A 15976-nucleotide genomic window follows, 5' to 3' on the forward strand; every position below is an offset into this window, starting at 1 on the left:
CGTGTGCACGCTTATTTGGATGTAGCAATCTGCATAAGGCCGTGCGACCCCCCCCCTCTTTATTCAAAAACTTCATCGCCGGTCAGCCGATGTAGAATTGTTGATTGACTGAGATATTGGAGTCAAAATCAACAAAACTCTGCTCACGTACGTTCCGTGGCATATTACTATCGGATGCTGAGCAGACCACAAGCTTATACATTGTTTTACGAACTATCCATCTGCCAGAAACTTTCTAGCACGGAGTACCTGACACTATGCCAGCTTTACAATCTCAGCATCAAATATCGGATTTATCCGCTGAAGAGACTATAGTGCGACGAAACATCATTCCACACTATGTGACCCTGACTATCCCTCGAGTATCGACTACTGAGTATACGACAATATTTTTGGGATATATTACTGCAGACACTGCTCCACCGGCACGAGCAACTCAAGTGACAAGTTATGCCGCCACAAACGATTCAAACAAGCAAATGCAGACATCACTTACAGTTTTTGGTGTTCTTTTTGGTATTTTGATTGTGCTCGTGACTTGGTGTATCTGTAGCAGGACCAGAGTAGCACGAAAGAATCATAGAGGCACATGTTGTATTTGTTGTGTCGGACCAAGAGGGCCTCGCGGTCGCCGGGGACCTCGAGGGGCCGATGGGCTTGAAGGACAGCCTGGCCGTGATGGAAGCCGAGGCCCAGATGGATTAAGGGGCCCGCAAGGATTGCATGGGTCGGAAGGCCATCCCGGTAGGCATCCTCTTTCAACTCATGTTTACAGCGAATTGGAAATTGATTGCCGTCATTCAATTGCTGACTTCACCTTGTGTAAGGGAGTAATGGAAAAGACGGACGGGATGGCCGTGACGGAAAAGTTGGCCGTGATGGAAAAGATGGACGTGATGGAAAAGATGGACGTGATGGAAAAGATGGACGTGATGGAAAAGATGGCCGTGATGGAAAGGATGGACGACCAGGGACTGATGGGCGTCCCGGGCCCAATGGGCAGCCTGGGCCAGAGGGCCGGCAAGGTCCCCAAGGTAATCCAGGACCCATGGGGCCTGATGGACGAGCTGGGGCCAACGGCTCTCGGGGCCCACAAGGAGTTCCAGGGGAGTCAGGTCCTTCTGGACCTCGTGGACCTCGAGGTCTACCATGCGCGGAGAGTCCAGCAGATTCAGAAGGGTCGTCATACGGCGGCGGACGATGTGGCATTGGCGACAAAAAAGTTGTAGTCATAATGTGACAAGATATGCTAGGAACACAAGAACAGATAGCTGGATTACTTCGCTATGATTACGGCCAAAGTTGTTCCTGTATTTCCTTATTCTGTTGGAAGATGTGCTGCTCCGAATAAGCCATGACGATGCGGCACACCATCGGGAGTTTGATTTATAGCGTACTTCAAAGGGCTTGGACAGCTGTACATAGAACTCTCTTCGTTCAAGTCTCGGTAATCTATTGGCTTAAGTGAGAAGCATCTATCAATAGTAATGGTGTCCTTGAGGGCTGCACCATAGCTGCCTGCTGCCTACTGGTTGGGACGCTGAGGTTTTACTGATTACTTGGCAGGAAATAACCTCATCAGAGTAATTTTGGCGTTATTGGAAGTCATATTACGCTATAAATAAATGGTAGTGTAGTGTGCTTCAATGATCGATGTTGCCAATCCTCAATTACCACTTTTGATGCCTACCCCAAAGCTTCGCGGGTTTGAGTCGGGGAAACGACTCGATCCTTACTACGTATTATGGTTAGCAATAGATGGATACATTGACTATATAATTTCTTCTAAGAGAGATTGATATCTTTGCTATCTTTGCACAGTATCGTTATGAGTCGGCCAAAGGTGCTTGGTCTGGCATCCTTGTCTGAAAGCAGTTGCCCATTGATCCCCCCGCCCAATCACAAGTACAGCTCACCCAATGATGACGACGCATTATGGCAGCCACAATTCTGCATTGAAGCCTAACAGCCTGCCTTGCAATCTGCCTTGCGCACTGAGCTTACCATATAGATGCAGATTTTGCCATGACGGACCACCGGCATTTATCTTATATTAAGCATTATGGATGATCCAGAGAATCAGATCTGTCGGCGTCAGCAGGGTGAAATGCGTCAAGCTTTATCTGATTGGTTTCCCCTGGCTTGGGTTTGGATGACTTTTAATACTTTGTTCCGGAACACAATGATGACCACTTACTACCTCAAGAAGAAGTCGCGTCCAGGGAACCACGATTCTGCCGACTCACAAGAGACGCTGCATCGCACAGAGCCCAATGTGAATGGCCCTGATACGACTTCATCCACTGCTCTTGCTTCCTCATTACACCGCAGAGATCAGACGGGCGGCAGGAGCAGCATGAGCCATTAGCAGGGACAACGACAGCAATTCTGCAACGAATTGTCGGAGTGGTCGGAGACTCTCGTGCAGCCAGGATGCTTTGTTCTACTTCTTTATCAAGGAAAGCAGGAAGATTACGCTATCGTTCCTATGTTAATAAAGGACTCCGCAGACCTAATTAAGCAATAGAATTAAGCTCAAAGAACCTGGTATAGTAGAAGAGGAATGCTGAGATCGATCTTCCACTGGTATCGAGTAATATCTATCGAGGTGGCTGAAGTGATTATGTTTCCTATTTCGAGCGCATCAGACCGTGCTCTATTGACGAGATTGATAGATCACTATTGCCGGCCAAATATCACCTGAGAATATAGGCGAGTATATTGGTCTATACCAAGTAGAAGACTTAGAAATAAAGATCTGCGAATTGGAAGGGCAAGGGGCGGAGTATTATGATGATTCTTTCTACTGTGTACCGGACACAATTTATAGGACTCGCCATTACGCAAATAAATGTCTATCGATTTTCGGAGAGTATGGTCTAGGATGGGAGTGTCTTTATATAGAGCATGACGAAGCATAAAGAAATCGTGAGGTATTGAAACGCCGGCTTATGATCAAGCTGATCTTTCGGGACCCGGGTTTCGCCAAATTCAATTTATCCATAGAAGAATTGGGTCTATTGATAAGTTACCAGTATATCCCCTGGTATGCTGATGTTAAAACTTATAGTAGCTAAAGTGTTTTTAGGGCTTTGCTTAGCAAAATTTATTAGAAGCCTTGCCAGAGATTGGAAGAGTTATTGTTTCCAGGATTGGTGATTTATGAAGAATGGCTTATAAATGGAGTTAGAATCACTCTACCGCTCTCAGCTAGTGCGACATTGTTCATCGCAGTTGTTATTGCATGGCTGATCTTTCGTGACTGGGGAGTGGCTTGGCAGGTGGGAGGATGTTTCGTAGCGCTTATAAGGTTCTCGCTAGACCTTGATCGATCGACCTAACCTTAGATAGCTTCACTATAAGGTGGCTACTCCTGTGCATAGGTCGATTGGGCTATGCAAGCCATTGTTGTAGTGTTGAGTGGCTAGCAGCTTACCGAAAGGGCAAAGTACACTAATGGTAATGATTCTCTCCCGCAGTAGTAAACAGATATATATTGAGAAGCTACTTCATGGATCGATGGGAGAAAACCAATTGCTGTCCAGCAGTATGGCACAGATGCTAGCCAAATCTCAGCCCGCGATAAACCACTCGACGACCAGCAAAGAATCCTTTTCATCAATTGATTATCCATCAGGTTTCAAGGCGTATCACGTTGCAGTTCGATTTCCAACATTGCTTAGTCATTTAAACGTATATAGAATACCAGACTGTTTGACTGTTGTGAAATAAGAGGGATCGCGTCCTCGACCGATAGACTTCTCGCGGCATGTATTTCTCTACCGCATGCAGCCTCACACAACAGGGATTTCTTGGTTCGAACGCGTATGCTCTAGGAGGACGAGCATTCAAAGTCAAAAACGATGCTCAATGATCCAACGCATAAACACTCATTGATGCGGAACCATTCTAGTCTGTAGGTCGTAGCTGGACCAAGAGTCTGCGAGCTCTCACTTGCCTGCACAGACGAAAAATCAGGTGTCTCATCGGGTATGACTTCGAAAGTCGAGCATGATTTTGATAAGCAGCATGCGTTGGCCGATGCTCCATTTGCAGTTGTGTTGGCTGACTCGGAGACCTGTGGCAATTGAAAACATGCTTTCGACTCCGTCGGGCCTGATAGAAGATTATACTTGTTCACCCTGAGTTGATTAATCAGAATCTCCATCTCACTCGTTATGCACCCCAGCAGCTCACGAAAGGCCGTGATCTGTTCTACTTCATTCGGTGATTGTCCGGAATGGTCCAATTCGAGTATGAAGTAGGCCAAAAGACCCTCAGAAACATCGAAGAATGTCTGCTTCCGCTGATGCCACGGATCGGTAAGAGTTTTGACCAGATGCGAAAAGCAAGATGGCTTTTTGCAAAGTCCAAAATCACGAGTAGACGAGCATCTCTAGATTCGTTGAAACTGACTATGACCCTTTTCTTGCACGCCATCGATCGCGTTTCGGGTGACGCTGATGAGTAAGTTTGCTTGGCAACTGCGACAGACTCGACTAACATCGGGCAGAGCTGAAACTAAAGAAGAGATTGAAAATCTCCTGGGTTCCGCAAAAAACACTAAAATGAACTTCATCAAGGCTGAAATCTTTGACCAAGCCGTCGAACACCACTACGAACCCAGCGACAAGGACAACGACTTTATTGCTACTCCCATCGATGACGACAACAACAACAACAACAACGAGAAGCGTCCAAATAGTCCAGAAAGCTCTGACTCTGAGAACGGAGATAGCGAAAGCTACGAGATTTCACTCATCCAAAATGGTTATGATTATTCAAAAGTCGACTTGTCCCAATGGGTTCAGAAGCATAAGTCAAACACCAGAATACCGCTCCAAATCATGCTTGTGCTCTCTGACGACCAGTTCGTGGAGATTGCAGATCATTTAAAGGTTCAGATGGCAGTTACTAGCTATGCTCTCGTTATAATCTCTGGCCCGAGTTCGCATCCACAAGCTAGGTCAACACTGCGGAGATCGATCGACGAGAGGTTCTCTAAAGCTTCATCGAAAGGGATCCCAGAGACTCAGTCGATCGCTCAGTCTGAAGACTCGTTGAGCGACGGTGGTATGGAGAGCATGACAAATACATCTGAGACAATGGAAGACAGACTTGGATCGAGTTGGAAGTATACCCTTCCCAATCGACAAGAAATGCCTCGATCACAACCAAGTCCTCGTGGAAATGAGAACAACCCAGCGGATCCCTTCTTGTATAAGGTGCGCCAGCCTAGGACATTCCCTAGCGGATTAGATCATGAACTTCCGCCAATAACACCGCAATATGGTCATGAGCAATACCCACGCATCAATGCGCAAACTTACCCACAAGTTCAGGGGTTTCCTTGGAATTACCCGCAGCAGACCGCTTCGTTTCCATATCTTTTTTGACAATCATTGGAATCAGAACAAGCCATCACCACCCAACCCGGTGAGGCAGCCATCCCGAGAACCGCCCAGGGAAGATCCGGAAAAGTTGGAGATGAAGAAACAGCTTGATGTTAATAAAGCTGAATATGTAAAGAGTGAGGCTAAGGAACAGAAAAGGGAGTTTGAGGCGAGGATAAGGGAGGAGACCGAACGGGAGTTCAGATATAAGTTGGAGGAAAGAGACAGGCAAGAGGAGCTGTTGAACAAGGAAAGGGCAGCTGCTGCGGAAAGGGCCAAGATAGAGATCGAGGAGGCGAGGTACATGGCCGAACAGGTCACCCGAGACCTAATGGAGAAGGAAAGACAAGCGGCCGAAGAGCGTAGGAAGGAAGAAGCAGCGTATATTGCACGGGCCCAGCAAGCAGCTCGTGACCAGATTGAGGCAGAGAGGCGTGCTGATGAGAGTCGTAAAAAGTTGGAAGCTGAGACGCTTGCCAGGGCAGAACAGGCCGCACAGTTCAAGCTTAGGGCGGAGATGGAAGCCGAGGCAGCAAAGAAGAATACCAAAGGGGGCTCATTATCTTTCTTCAAGCGATTGGGTCGTTAGTCTTGTTTGTGTCAGACTTGTCGCGTCGGTTATTTCATTCGCGATGATTATTTTATTATCGGACTCTTGGATTTCCACCTACTAAAATTCCCGCATCACACATCCTACATAATGAACTACACACAGAGGAAACAAGCACTGAACATGTCAAATCTTCTCCATAACTCGATGTCTAGAGTATCAGTTGTTCGCTAAAGTTGGTGCGTGGCACGATCACACCGACAGTTTAAGATTGTGAGACGAGAGAGCTGAGAAGCAGACATGTAAACTGTGGTGCGACTCGAAAGGGTTGATTTTGTGGTGGATTATTTTCGTCGTTGCATTCCAGCGTTTTGATTTACATGAACATCATAATCTTGCAGGAGCTCAGTGTTCAGGATGATAAGTTATTGACTGAAACTATGCGCCTCATTCCCAACGCCGTGGACGAATATAATTGAAATGCAAAAACATGTAGATCGCCATTTTACATCTCTTTGCCGTCGTGGCACCTGTCAACGGGAGGTTCTCTCTGGAAGATGTGGCTTACGAATTCGTAGTAACTCGGTTTTTCTAGCCTTGAGCTTGATACTACTTTTAACAGGTCCCTTATAAGGCCAGTGCCTGGATGGTAAGTAGCAGTGACTTCACGGACATAACGGGAACCCGAAAGTTTGAATGGAAAACGATTATGGAAGCTAGCTACAGGCCACGAGACTGATGATTATTAGGCGTTGATGATCTCTCAATCTAGATATGGCAAAGCGTAGCAAAAAGTGAAGTACAGAAGAGAGCGGAAAGCTGTAGTAGCTGCGGGGAAAATTATATACTAGTACCTAGGGTGGTGCCTAGCACCTAACATCCCTTATTAGTGAACGCAACACTAAAAGGGGTATATGGAGTGTTAGGTTCGATTCCTAATGGCGCTAGTTACTGGGGTATTTATGAAGTTATTTTTTTCTAATAGCGCTATTAGCTAAATAGTATACCTATTAAGAGGTTATTATAAGGCCGGGGTTTAATTCCTTTAAAGATTTTTAAGTTTAAAGATACGTCGTAAATCGAACGCAATAATTCGTACGCAATAAATCGCAAGCCGTCGTTAGCCGTACGTTATAAGTCGAACGTCGACTAAATAAAGCTAAGGGCAGCTCTTAGCATAATGGGGACTTGTTAGTGAACGCAACACTAAAAGGGGGTATATAAAGTATTAGGTTCAATTCCTAATGGCGCTAGTTACTAGGGTGTCTATAAAGTTATTCTTTTCTTCCCTAACTATATAGCGCGGCTATACGTGCGAAAATGGAAGGCTACAGGATGTTTTAACACATGATTGATTTTGATCTTGATACTTGGTTCACTCCCTATTGAGCTACCTATATGGATTATTGTGCCGACTAAATAGAAATGTTCTATAAAGAAACTACAACTTTGGTGGCAGAGACGCCCCCTTTGCATAGATCGATCCCGTTTTGAATGTTTTCAAGCCCACTTCCCACGACGGTGGGGTCGGGCTTTGCCAGAAACTGTCCAGTAGCCAATGCTTCCGGTAGAAAGTCGTTGTAAATTGCCGAGCCTACTTCGTTGGCCTTGAGATCGCTACCCCAGATAAACTTGGTCTGGACGCCTTTGCACTTGGCCTTGACACCGACCGAAATGTTCCACCACATCATTTTCAACACAGCCCAGATGAAACCAACCGGGCCCGTGGGCAGGTCGCTCATGTCGAGTGGAGTGCTGGCTTGGGTGACAAATTTGCGGCCGGGTACCGCCGCAACTATGTCGATGCATGCCTCCAGAGACCCGGTACCGATGGCATAGGCCCCAGCACAGGTCTTGTTCTCCAGGGCAGCAATAATAGCCGGGACGGTCTTGGCTGCTTTGTAATTGAAAACCAAGGACGCACCGAGGGATTTCAGGTATTCAAAGTTTTTGGTCGATGAGGTGGCTACCACTTGGTATCCTGCCGCCCGAGCGAGTTGCATGGCATTGCTCCCAACACTGGTCGATCCTCCTCACACAATGACCACTGCATTCTTCGACGAATCGGCCGGCCTAGACACGTCGGTCTCAGACAGTGGCTTTGGTACCGGCAATGCGAGGTAGTCCTTCATGAAGAGGCCAGACGCGGCCGTCGATAGTCCCAGGGGGAGGACGCTCGCCTGCTCGTGAGACAAGCTTTGGGGGATTTTGGATGCCAGGTTGTAGCGCAGTACCGTGTACTCCTGGAAGGCGGCTTCGCTGCTCCCGCTGGCACGCTTGTCCGTGCCAACGGCATGGCCGACGACGCGGTCGCCTGGCCGGAATAGCTTGCTTGCGCGACCGCCAGACCCAACCTCCTCAACTACTCCAGAGACATCATTGCCGACAATGGCAGGATACTTGAGCCATGAGAATATCAGGGTGCCGAGAAGTTGCACACCGACGTCCACCGGGTTTATGGCGACAGCTTTGTTTCTGATGACAAGCTCGTCGGGGCCCGGGGCGACATACGGAGCCGGGCGGACCTCTAGGCGCTTACTGTTTTTGTCGACAATGTATGCTGCATGGTTTCGGGGTGGCATGGCCACTAAACGTAGTGGAGAGAATCAGTGCAACCCCGAGCAGGATTCGTAAGGACGTGTGACAGATATCGGCGCGGTCTTCACAGCTCGGGAGTTCGAACAGCGTTCAACGGGATTTCTCGAGACTGTCGCCAAGGCTTTCTCTTCACAGTATATACTTGCGCTTCGTGTGTGGAGTTTGATGTCATGAGCGTGAGTGTGATTTCGCCCAAAATTTAGATTCGAAATATATATAGTCCGGGGCTGTAGTTTATGTCCGCAGGTATTTGGCATGGAAAAATAACCCAGCAGTAGATTCGGGATAGGCAGCAGGTGGTGAAACCAGGAAGGCGGGGTAAAACCGGACTATTTCCCAAGTCCACTAATATTCGGTAGTTACTCAACCTACGTTATGTATAACGCTGCTTGTGGAACTTGTGGATGTCTTAGTATATACATCGCCACTTGGGAACGTTTGAGTACTTTGACGATGGAGGCACATGAACCTTAGGAGTAGAACACTCATTCGAGACCCTGGTAGTAATTGTGAATCAAGGTGGTGCTTTCTTAATAAAGCTTGGTATGGTCCGAGTGGCTGGCCGTGGACCCCCCAGCTTCCATGCATCAGTTTCATTCGAAGATGTTTTCCAGGAGGCGGGAATTTGTTCTGATATAATCAAACAAAAGAAGGGGCCTATCTGCTCTGAAATAGCCGTCAAGTTACTGCACTACCAAACAAGTGCATGATTGTTTTCTTGTCCTTTATCAACACGTCATCAACAGGCATTTTTGCTGTTTGGCGTGACCCGTTCAATATTATGTCACCTAAAATGTCTTGGCCTAATGATGATTCTATCTTCTTGCCCGCATCCTTCGATCACCCTATACCTTATAAAAGAGAAAACAAGCTGCCGTGGCCGGTATTGTCAAGACCAACCAGAGCCATATTTCGGTTGCGTCCGAGAACCACTCATTTCCGTCGAAAAATGGCATCGAAAGAAGGGCCTAGTTTAGTAAAAGCCAAGTTAGATGGCTAGAATAATCATCACGCGCCCAGCTTCGATCTCACTTTATGTGGAACCGTTGAGGAACCGTACTCACAGCAAATGTGGCTCCTGGAAGAAAGAACATTGTAACGACAGCAATCTACGTGAAACAAGTCAGGCGTCATGATTCCGAATTACCAATACTATAATGACTTACAGTCTTCATAGCTACGCTGTCCCGCTTCATCTCTTCGGCCAATGCATGAGACGCCTCGGCCATTTTGTGGCTAAGATTCGCGCTGTTAATTCGAATGCGATTGAAGAGCTAGAGCGGGGCATACAATTAGGTAAACCATTAATGTCGTCAGAGTAATGAGTCTCTTACAAGCGCCAGGATGTTCTGGATCTTCTCGAGTTCCTCGGCAAATGCATGCGTAGCTTCAATCTGTGAAAGTACCTGGCTCAATCCTCGCGATGCCGCCTCGAAGCTTTCGGTGGCAGAGCCACTGGAGCATTCATCATCGTAGACAGGCTCGTAATGTGCCACTAGGTCAACAACGACACCTTCCAGAGACTTTAATTCAGACAGGTACCGGTGAAGGTGAGCGGCGATCGAGTGGAGTGCGCGATTGATTTGCGTCAGCCTTGCTGCCGGGTTGTAGCCATCCGTATCGCCATTATCAAGCTCCTTCTGCAGGTCAAGCTCGTGGATGATGAGCTGCTCATGGATGCTGTTCAAGGCGTTGGTCCACCAACGGGAAGCGCTGCTAAGATATACAAGATGTATATAGCAGCCATAGCCGGCGTCAACTCCGAGGCTCCTCCTTTGTTTCATCACCTCCTCTATTCGTTGGCTCGGCTCCAGCGCTACCTTGGGCCAGCCCCCGTGCATGAAATCGAAGGCGAGAAATGTCACTCGCTTAGATACCATTTCTATGCGTGAGAATATGCCAACACAGGACCGACGGATATCGACCATTGCGCCTGGCAACGGGAGCCTATGGGAAGGGTTCATCTGGCTGGGTCCGATGGCGTCGTCTAGTATCCCAGCGGCATCAGGCACGCCTGCCGGGACTTGGACTCTGATGAGAAGAAAGTACCAGAAATCAAAAGCAGTCTGATTGTTCAATCGTATTTTGCGAGATCCGCGTCCGTTAGGGAGGAAGTGCCGCGAAAGAGTGAAGACGAATGCCGGAGGTATCATCAGTCGATCTGCGAGTGCCCCAAAACAGGCTTCAGAAATCCGTAATTTATTGGCGTCAATAGGAGCCTCAGCTTTCTGGTTCTGAACAAGATATTTATAAATAAAGCTACTCGTGTCAGGTGTTCCATTCAGCATCAAGGTAGTCTACGCGGCAGCTTACAACAAGTCGTATCTTGACTTATCGTCGATAGATGATTATTCATAAAGAATAAACCTCATGCTCTTCCGAGTAGTGGTTTCTGAACATCGAAAAGGTTGCCTTACCAGCGCCTCAATATCTTCCTTGCGGATGAGGTCTGTCTTGACCGGCCGGGAGCCGGTTCTCTGGACGACATGGTGAATCAATGTGTTTTCTGAAAGCTGAGACTGTCCAAACTCCTTGAAAGACTGGGCAATGACGTTGCCGTGCTCACTTTGAGGCAATAGAGCCTTTTTAGTGAACGTTATTGTTTACTTATGTGGTGTTTCGTGAGGACTCACATCTCTGGCGCGTAATTAGCTGCCTGGGGATCACTCATTTTGGCCTGTTGTATACTGGCTCTCGTGAAGACGAGAGTCTTGGGTAGCTAGACTGAAAATCGTTTCTCGAAGACGAGTTCTGTCGTTTTGTACATATGTAAGCCACAAGCCTTGTACTACACGGATGAGCCACTTCTTTCGTAAAATATCAAGTACGCATGAGTGACTGGATTAACCCTTGAATAATCATTCTCCTGTGTGCAGCCGCACGCCAGCCACTAATGCACGGGGGTGCCCAATTGATAAAGCTTGGAGGCTCCCATGGCTGCGCGGTGGCGCAGCCGAGATTTATTGGTACTCTGTACAGTTTTTGCCGTGTCGTGGTTATTGCCAATTGGTAAATGCTCGGCCATGCAGTCAGCCAGCCATGTTGGGCTGGCCACCTGCCAATGTACATACCAGGGTCGCAGCCACCAAAAGCAAAAAGCAGCCCGCAATGGCGATTGCACGGTCGCCTGCCTCGCCTTTGGCAGTGTCATCGGACCTGTCTAGAACTATTAGCAGTGATACGTAGTGAAATCTACAAGGGATTCTCGCCAAATCATAACCATTTTGCAACATTTCCCCCCGCCGGTAGGATCAAACCAACCTTAGCTTTTCCGGCCCTTATTTACCAGCTTTGACCGAAAATGCCCAATCGACAGCACCGCAAACAGAGATTCCAAACGTCCAGCCTTGACCCGTCATGGATTCTGCCAGACGAAGAATCTGCCGCGGTCGGTGTCGCCTTTGCCAATGCTTCTGAAACTGCCTCAATTTCCGACAGGTCGGTTATGCAGCCCGAGCCTCGTGCCCAAGAACAGGCGGACGATTCCGACACGAAGATTACCAAACCAGTTCCCAGCGCTGAGGTACCTCCTGAGGCCGCTGCCAGTACCAATGTTTACAGCGTTAGCGATTCCTCAAATAGCGCGACCCATTCATCCGTTCGTTTGACGCCGCCGAGCCGTGAAGGTCAAGATAAACAAAGGTCGGAGAATGAAGATAGATTGGCTGTACCGCGCAGTCAAGTCAGAAGAAGGCGGAGAAAACGATACACAAGCAAACATGCCCCTGACTGGCTTGAAAATGATGCGGCGGACACGACTTCTAGAGAGGCCGAGGGCGCGGGGACTGCAATTTTGCATTCCAGAGTGGAAGGCCTTGGACTGCAGGATAGGCCTCGGGGGGTTCCGGTCTGGGCTCCTCCTGAAAGCAGGCCAATCCGTTCCGAGCCGGTAGCTGACGTACCCTCTCCATTCCCAGTGTCAATCTTTCGCATTTCGGGGACGTCTCACTATAGTTCTGGATACGACGCACCACCTATAGCACCTCAAACACCCTCAACGTATTCACCCAGTTACAGGTTTCAGTAGCACGTGCAATATTTCCAGCGGTTCAAACATATCAGAGCCCTCGACCATAAGACAAATAATTGTATATTACCGTCCAAACATGTACAAATGCATTCTCTACTCTCCAAAACCAGGTAGATTACCGTAAATTTCCTGTGAGAAAAGTGTCTGAGTCAAAGTAGTGGGAAGCAATATATTCCAAAGCAGAGAACTGCAAAAGTCTGCTAAAAGCATCGACTACATAACGATCGTAGTGTGTTCATATATAATTTCAAGAGAACGTGCTGTCCTTATCCAAGGTAGTCCATGAGTCCCGAGCCATTGGCAGCCACATTCAAGCCAAAATGCATTTTACCGTGTCGTGCAGCAAGCCAAAATGCCCCGACACTGCCAACGGCTAGACGCTTTGTGTGCTGGGTAAGGCAGAAGGGCGACTTCTTCTGCATCACGTAAGTACTCAATAAGCAAGTGCTAACAGAGCCTGATGCATATATCCAGCGGACTTATTGGTCAAGGAGGCTGAGCGCCGAGAATCCTGGCCCGTCAATACAGTAGTGCTACCCTCCCACAGCCCCGCAGTTATGATCTTAAAAGGAAGGTTGAGGTCCCGATCCGAATTTCGACCTCGAGGACCTTCAGCTATAGACACTGGTACGATAAAGAAGACGAAACAGAGATAGCAAAATCATGGAGAACCGTCTATCCGTGTCCACACCAAACCGACCAATTCCAAATCGTCAACGGGGAAGTTCCAGTAGCTAGATCCTCAAGAGTTTCAAGAGTAGTACAACCCATGTCGCCTTTCTGACAAATGGTTCCTGGTCCTGACCGTTATTATAGAATTGCGCTTGAAACGAGCAACATGGATGGGTAAGAGCCAGCTTTCCGCGGCTGATGCCTCCAACTCGGAGCAGGTCACTCGGGATAGCAGCTCAATGTCATCGCCCACGGAGTCACCTGTCAGGAGTCCGACTCCATCAGACTCCCGCAACTTTCTTGTTCCTGGTTCCCCACTGGGTAGGACGTTTTCCGCAGCGGGTGAACCCCCATCGCCAAGCCCGCACCATAGCCAACCCATCGCTCTCTCCGGAGACTGCCAGCCAGTCCCACCAATCGACATTCCAGAGGGTGAACTACGAGCCGTTAACCAAGTGACTGTCGCTTTTGCCATTGATATCTCCGGAAGTACGGCAGGGAGCATCATTCGACAGGAGAAAGACGCCATTATGAGCGTCACATCGACGTTCGACTCTACGAGCCTCAGGCACCAATGTACCGTCCTCCCATGGTCACATAAATCCCACTCGCCGCTGAAAATCGACGAGATTGAAGAGATCAATTCTGGCGGAGGGACAGACCCTTCTGTTTTGCTCGAGAATCCTGTCTTTAGATCGCAGCTCCAAAGGTCGAATCTCTGGTTTCTTTTGACAGATGGCGAAATTTACAAGCCGGTGATAACCAAATTTGCCAATGCCATACCTGAGGCGAGGATACACGGAACTGCATGTGTCATTATCCTTTTTGGATACTCGAGATCATCTCCCTTAGAATGCAACGTGTCAGTTGGTATGTCCGTTTTCGCTGTGGCGCCGCATTGCATCTTCTTATTTCACGATGTTCGTTCAGCCAAAGTGTATATTCTCCAGGCAAAAGGCTGCTTCTCAAGTCTGCTCCCAGAGACTGAACGCTTCACTTCTTTTGGTACAGAGACCCGCTGGGATGAATTGGCTTGCATCACCTACAAGTCGCTGGCCCAGGTCAGGATCGCATCTCTCTCTCCGATATCCTTATTAGCATCAAAGAGGCGTGCTCTCCGTCCTGAGCAATCAGAGCGGCGGACGAGTCCAATAAACCATCGGCACACGTCAGGTCGCGCTGAGAGAGAGCATCAGTCCCAGCTTCGCTATGGCAACAGCACTTACCCTAGGGCTGCGCGGTCCAGTAAGCCCAAACAGCACGCTCGAAATTTGCTATTCATGCCTGGATTTGAGGGCACCAGAATCCTTTCGGATAATGACTTCTTCTCACCAAATTATGATACCTGCGCGCTATGCGGCGAACACAAGTCGATCCAGACACTCTTACTATCCACCAATAGGAACGGCGACGATGAAACACCAGACCTTCCCAAGGCGAACCGCAAAGCCCGACACAAGTATCCTCTGGTTCTTGGTAGTTACCCCGAGACGGATGTCATTCTGCCGTTCATGACTTGCGACGCTTGCGCCTTCGTCCTCCTCGAGGTAGGAGAGCTACCGAACGGAGACCGAGTCACGGCAGCACTCCCAATGGTCTCTCTATACAATGAGGTGAACCGCAGCAAGTGGCTCGAGCTTCTCAGCAGTGCCTACGAGCACCGCTTCCATGAACGTATCGTTTTTCTTGTCTTCCTGTCGTCCTTGTGCTCCGCTCTCGAGGACCTGACCACCAACGACGAACCCGGCTCATCCAGTCTCATTAGGGTTCTCGAGTCGTGCTGCATGACCCTGTGCCAGCTGCCGGGAATCTCGACCATAGCGGGCTTCACGCCCGTTGGCAGCCCCATTGCAAACATGGTGGACGATACGATGCCATTCGCGACGACCATTGGGGTAGCTTTCAACCGGCAGGCTACCCCGGGCTTGGAGCTACCCTGCCTGACGTACCCGATTGAAGGATTCTTGGCCATCGTTCGTCTAGCCAGCCTGACTGAGGACATTGAAGGTTATTCAATCGAGTCAATGGTCTGGAAGAAGCTCCTATACCACATGACAGGCCAGCACTGTGTGCTGCAGAAGCAACAGGGTGCCATGGAGGCGGATAAGACACTGAGGTCTGTGATCTACAGTGAAAATGTGGTTCAGCCTGACGGAATCGACGGTGGAAAAGAGCCGGTCCCGATTCTCTCATTTTCCATTTCTGCGCTGAGCGACACGCACCTGCTTCAACCATCATCTGAGATCATTGACCAATTCGAACGCATGGAGCAGTATTTCCTGCCCATCAAAGACACTACCAAGTACCACGCTGCCATGGCCGTGTTCCTACACCTGCTTAGTGCGTCGGTGGTTGACTCCGCCAGGATCCTAGATGCATCCGACTTTTTTCTCCATTTGCGGTACTCTCAGGACATTTCAACCTTGTTTTTATGATGTGTTCGATGACCCAAAACTGATAACTAGCGAGCAAGTATCCGCTATGGTGCACGCCGCGTATAATCTACAGCCCATCTAGTTAAGTGGGCCGGTTTCCAGCATGCATCCATAGGTACCTAGGTAGTCATAGTACAAGATTTTATGATCAAGTCCGGGACCAGATATTATGTAGCCTTCAAAGAAAAGGAAATTGTGACATAGTCTACGCATCTATATCCACGATGATAGCCTAGCTAGTAGCTACCATAGTGGAGCTTCACTTTTGGTCTGCTAGCGCAGTGGGTAGATGCGATAG

The 15976-nt window shown here is 48.6% G+C and overlaps 7 protein-coding genes across 7 annotated transcripts; 4 read left to right on the forward strand and 3 right to left on the reverse strand.

Moving 5' to 3' along the window:
* Window positions 1-851: 851 nt before the first annotated feature.
* Window positions 852-1229, forward strand: PFICI_10920 (uncharacterized protein; the record flags this gene model as incomplete). The annotated part of the gene is made up of 1 exon (XM_007839501.1): window positions 852-1229. The coding sequence occupies one exon, from the start codon at window positions 852-854 to the stop codon at window positions 1227-1229; it is 378 nt and encodes a 125-aa protein (XP_007837692.1).
* A 3011-nt stretch (window positions 1230-4240) lies between these two features.
* PFICI_10921 (uncharacterized protein) lies at window positions 4241-5982 on the forward strand (the record flags this gene model as incomplete). The annotated part of the gene is made up of 3 exons (XM_007839502.1): window positions 4241-4467; window positions 4514-5225; window positions 5413-5982. The coding sequence occupies 3 exons, from the start codon at window positions 4241-4243 to the stop codon at window positions 5980-5982; spliced, it is 1509 nt and encodes a 502-aa protein (XP_007837693.1).
* Window positions 5983-7373: 1391 nt separating this feature from the next.
* PFICI_10922 (uncharacterized protein) lies at window positions 7374-7946 on the reverse strand (the record flags this gene model as incomplete). The annotated part of the gene is made up of 1 exon (XM_007839503.1): window positions 7374-7946. One exon carries the CDS (start codon window positions 7944-7946, stop codon window positions 7374-7376), a length of 573 nt encoding a protein of 190 aa, XP_007837694.1.
* Window positions 7947-7976: 30 nt separating this feature from the next.
* On the reverse strand, window positions 7977-8525 carry PFICI_10923 (uncharacterized protein; the record flags this gene model as incomplete). Its single annotated transcript, XM_007839504.1, has 1 exon — window positions 7977-8525. The coding sequence occupies one exon, from the start codon at window positions 8523-8525 to the stop codon at window positions 7977-7979; it is 549 nt and encodes a 182-aa protein (XP_007837695.1).
* A 1044-nt stretch (window positions 8526-9569) lies between these two features.
* Window positions 9570-11212, reverse strand: PFICI_10924 (uncharacterized protein; the record flags this gene model as incomplete). Its single annotated transcript, XM_007839505.1, has 5 exons — window positions 9570-9650; window positions 9708-9815; window positions 9876-10775; window positions 10959-11106; window positions 11175-11212. 5 exons carry the CDS (start codon window positions 11210-11212, stop codon window positions 9570-9572), a joined length of 1275 nt encoding a protein of 424 aa, XP_007837696.1.
* A 630-nt stretch (window positions 11213-11842) lies between these two features.
* On the forward strand, window positions 11843-12568 carry PFICI_10925 (uncharacterized protein; the record flags this gene model as incomplete). Its single annotated transcript, XM_007839506.1, has 1 exon — window positions 11843-12568. The coding sequence occupies one exon, from the start codon at window positions 11843-11845 to the stop codon at window positions 12566-12568; it is 726 nt and encodes a 241-aa protein (XP_007837697.1).
* An 845-nt stretch (window positions 12569-13413) lies between these two features.
* On the forward strand, window positions 13414-15678 carry PFICI_10926 (uncharacterized protein; the record flags this gene model as incomplete). Its single annotated transcript, XM_007839507.1, has 1 exon — window positions 13414-15678. One exon carries the CDS (start codon window positions 13414-13416, stop codon window positions 15676-15678), a length of 2265 nt encoding a protein of 754 aa, XP_007837698.1.
* Between the last annotated feature and the right edge of the window lie 298 nt (window positions 15679-15976).

The sequence above is a fragment of the Pestalotiopsis fici genome, assembly GCF_000516985.1.
Source record: "Pestalotiopsis fici W106-1 unplaced genomic scaffold PFICI_Scf_8, whole genome shotgun sequence".
Taxonomy (NCBI): Eukaryota; Fungi; Ascomycota; class Sordariomycetes; order Amphisphaeriales; family Sporocadaceae; genus Pestalotiopsis; species Pestalotiopsis fici.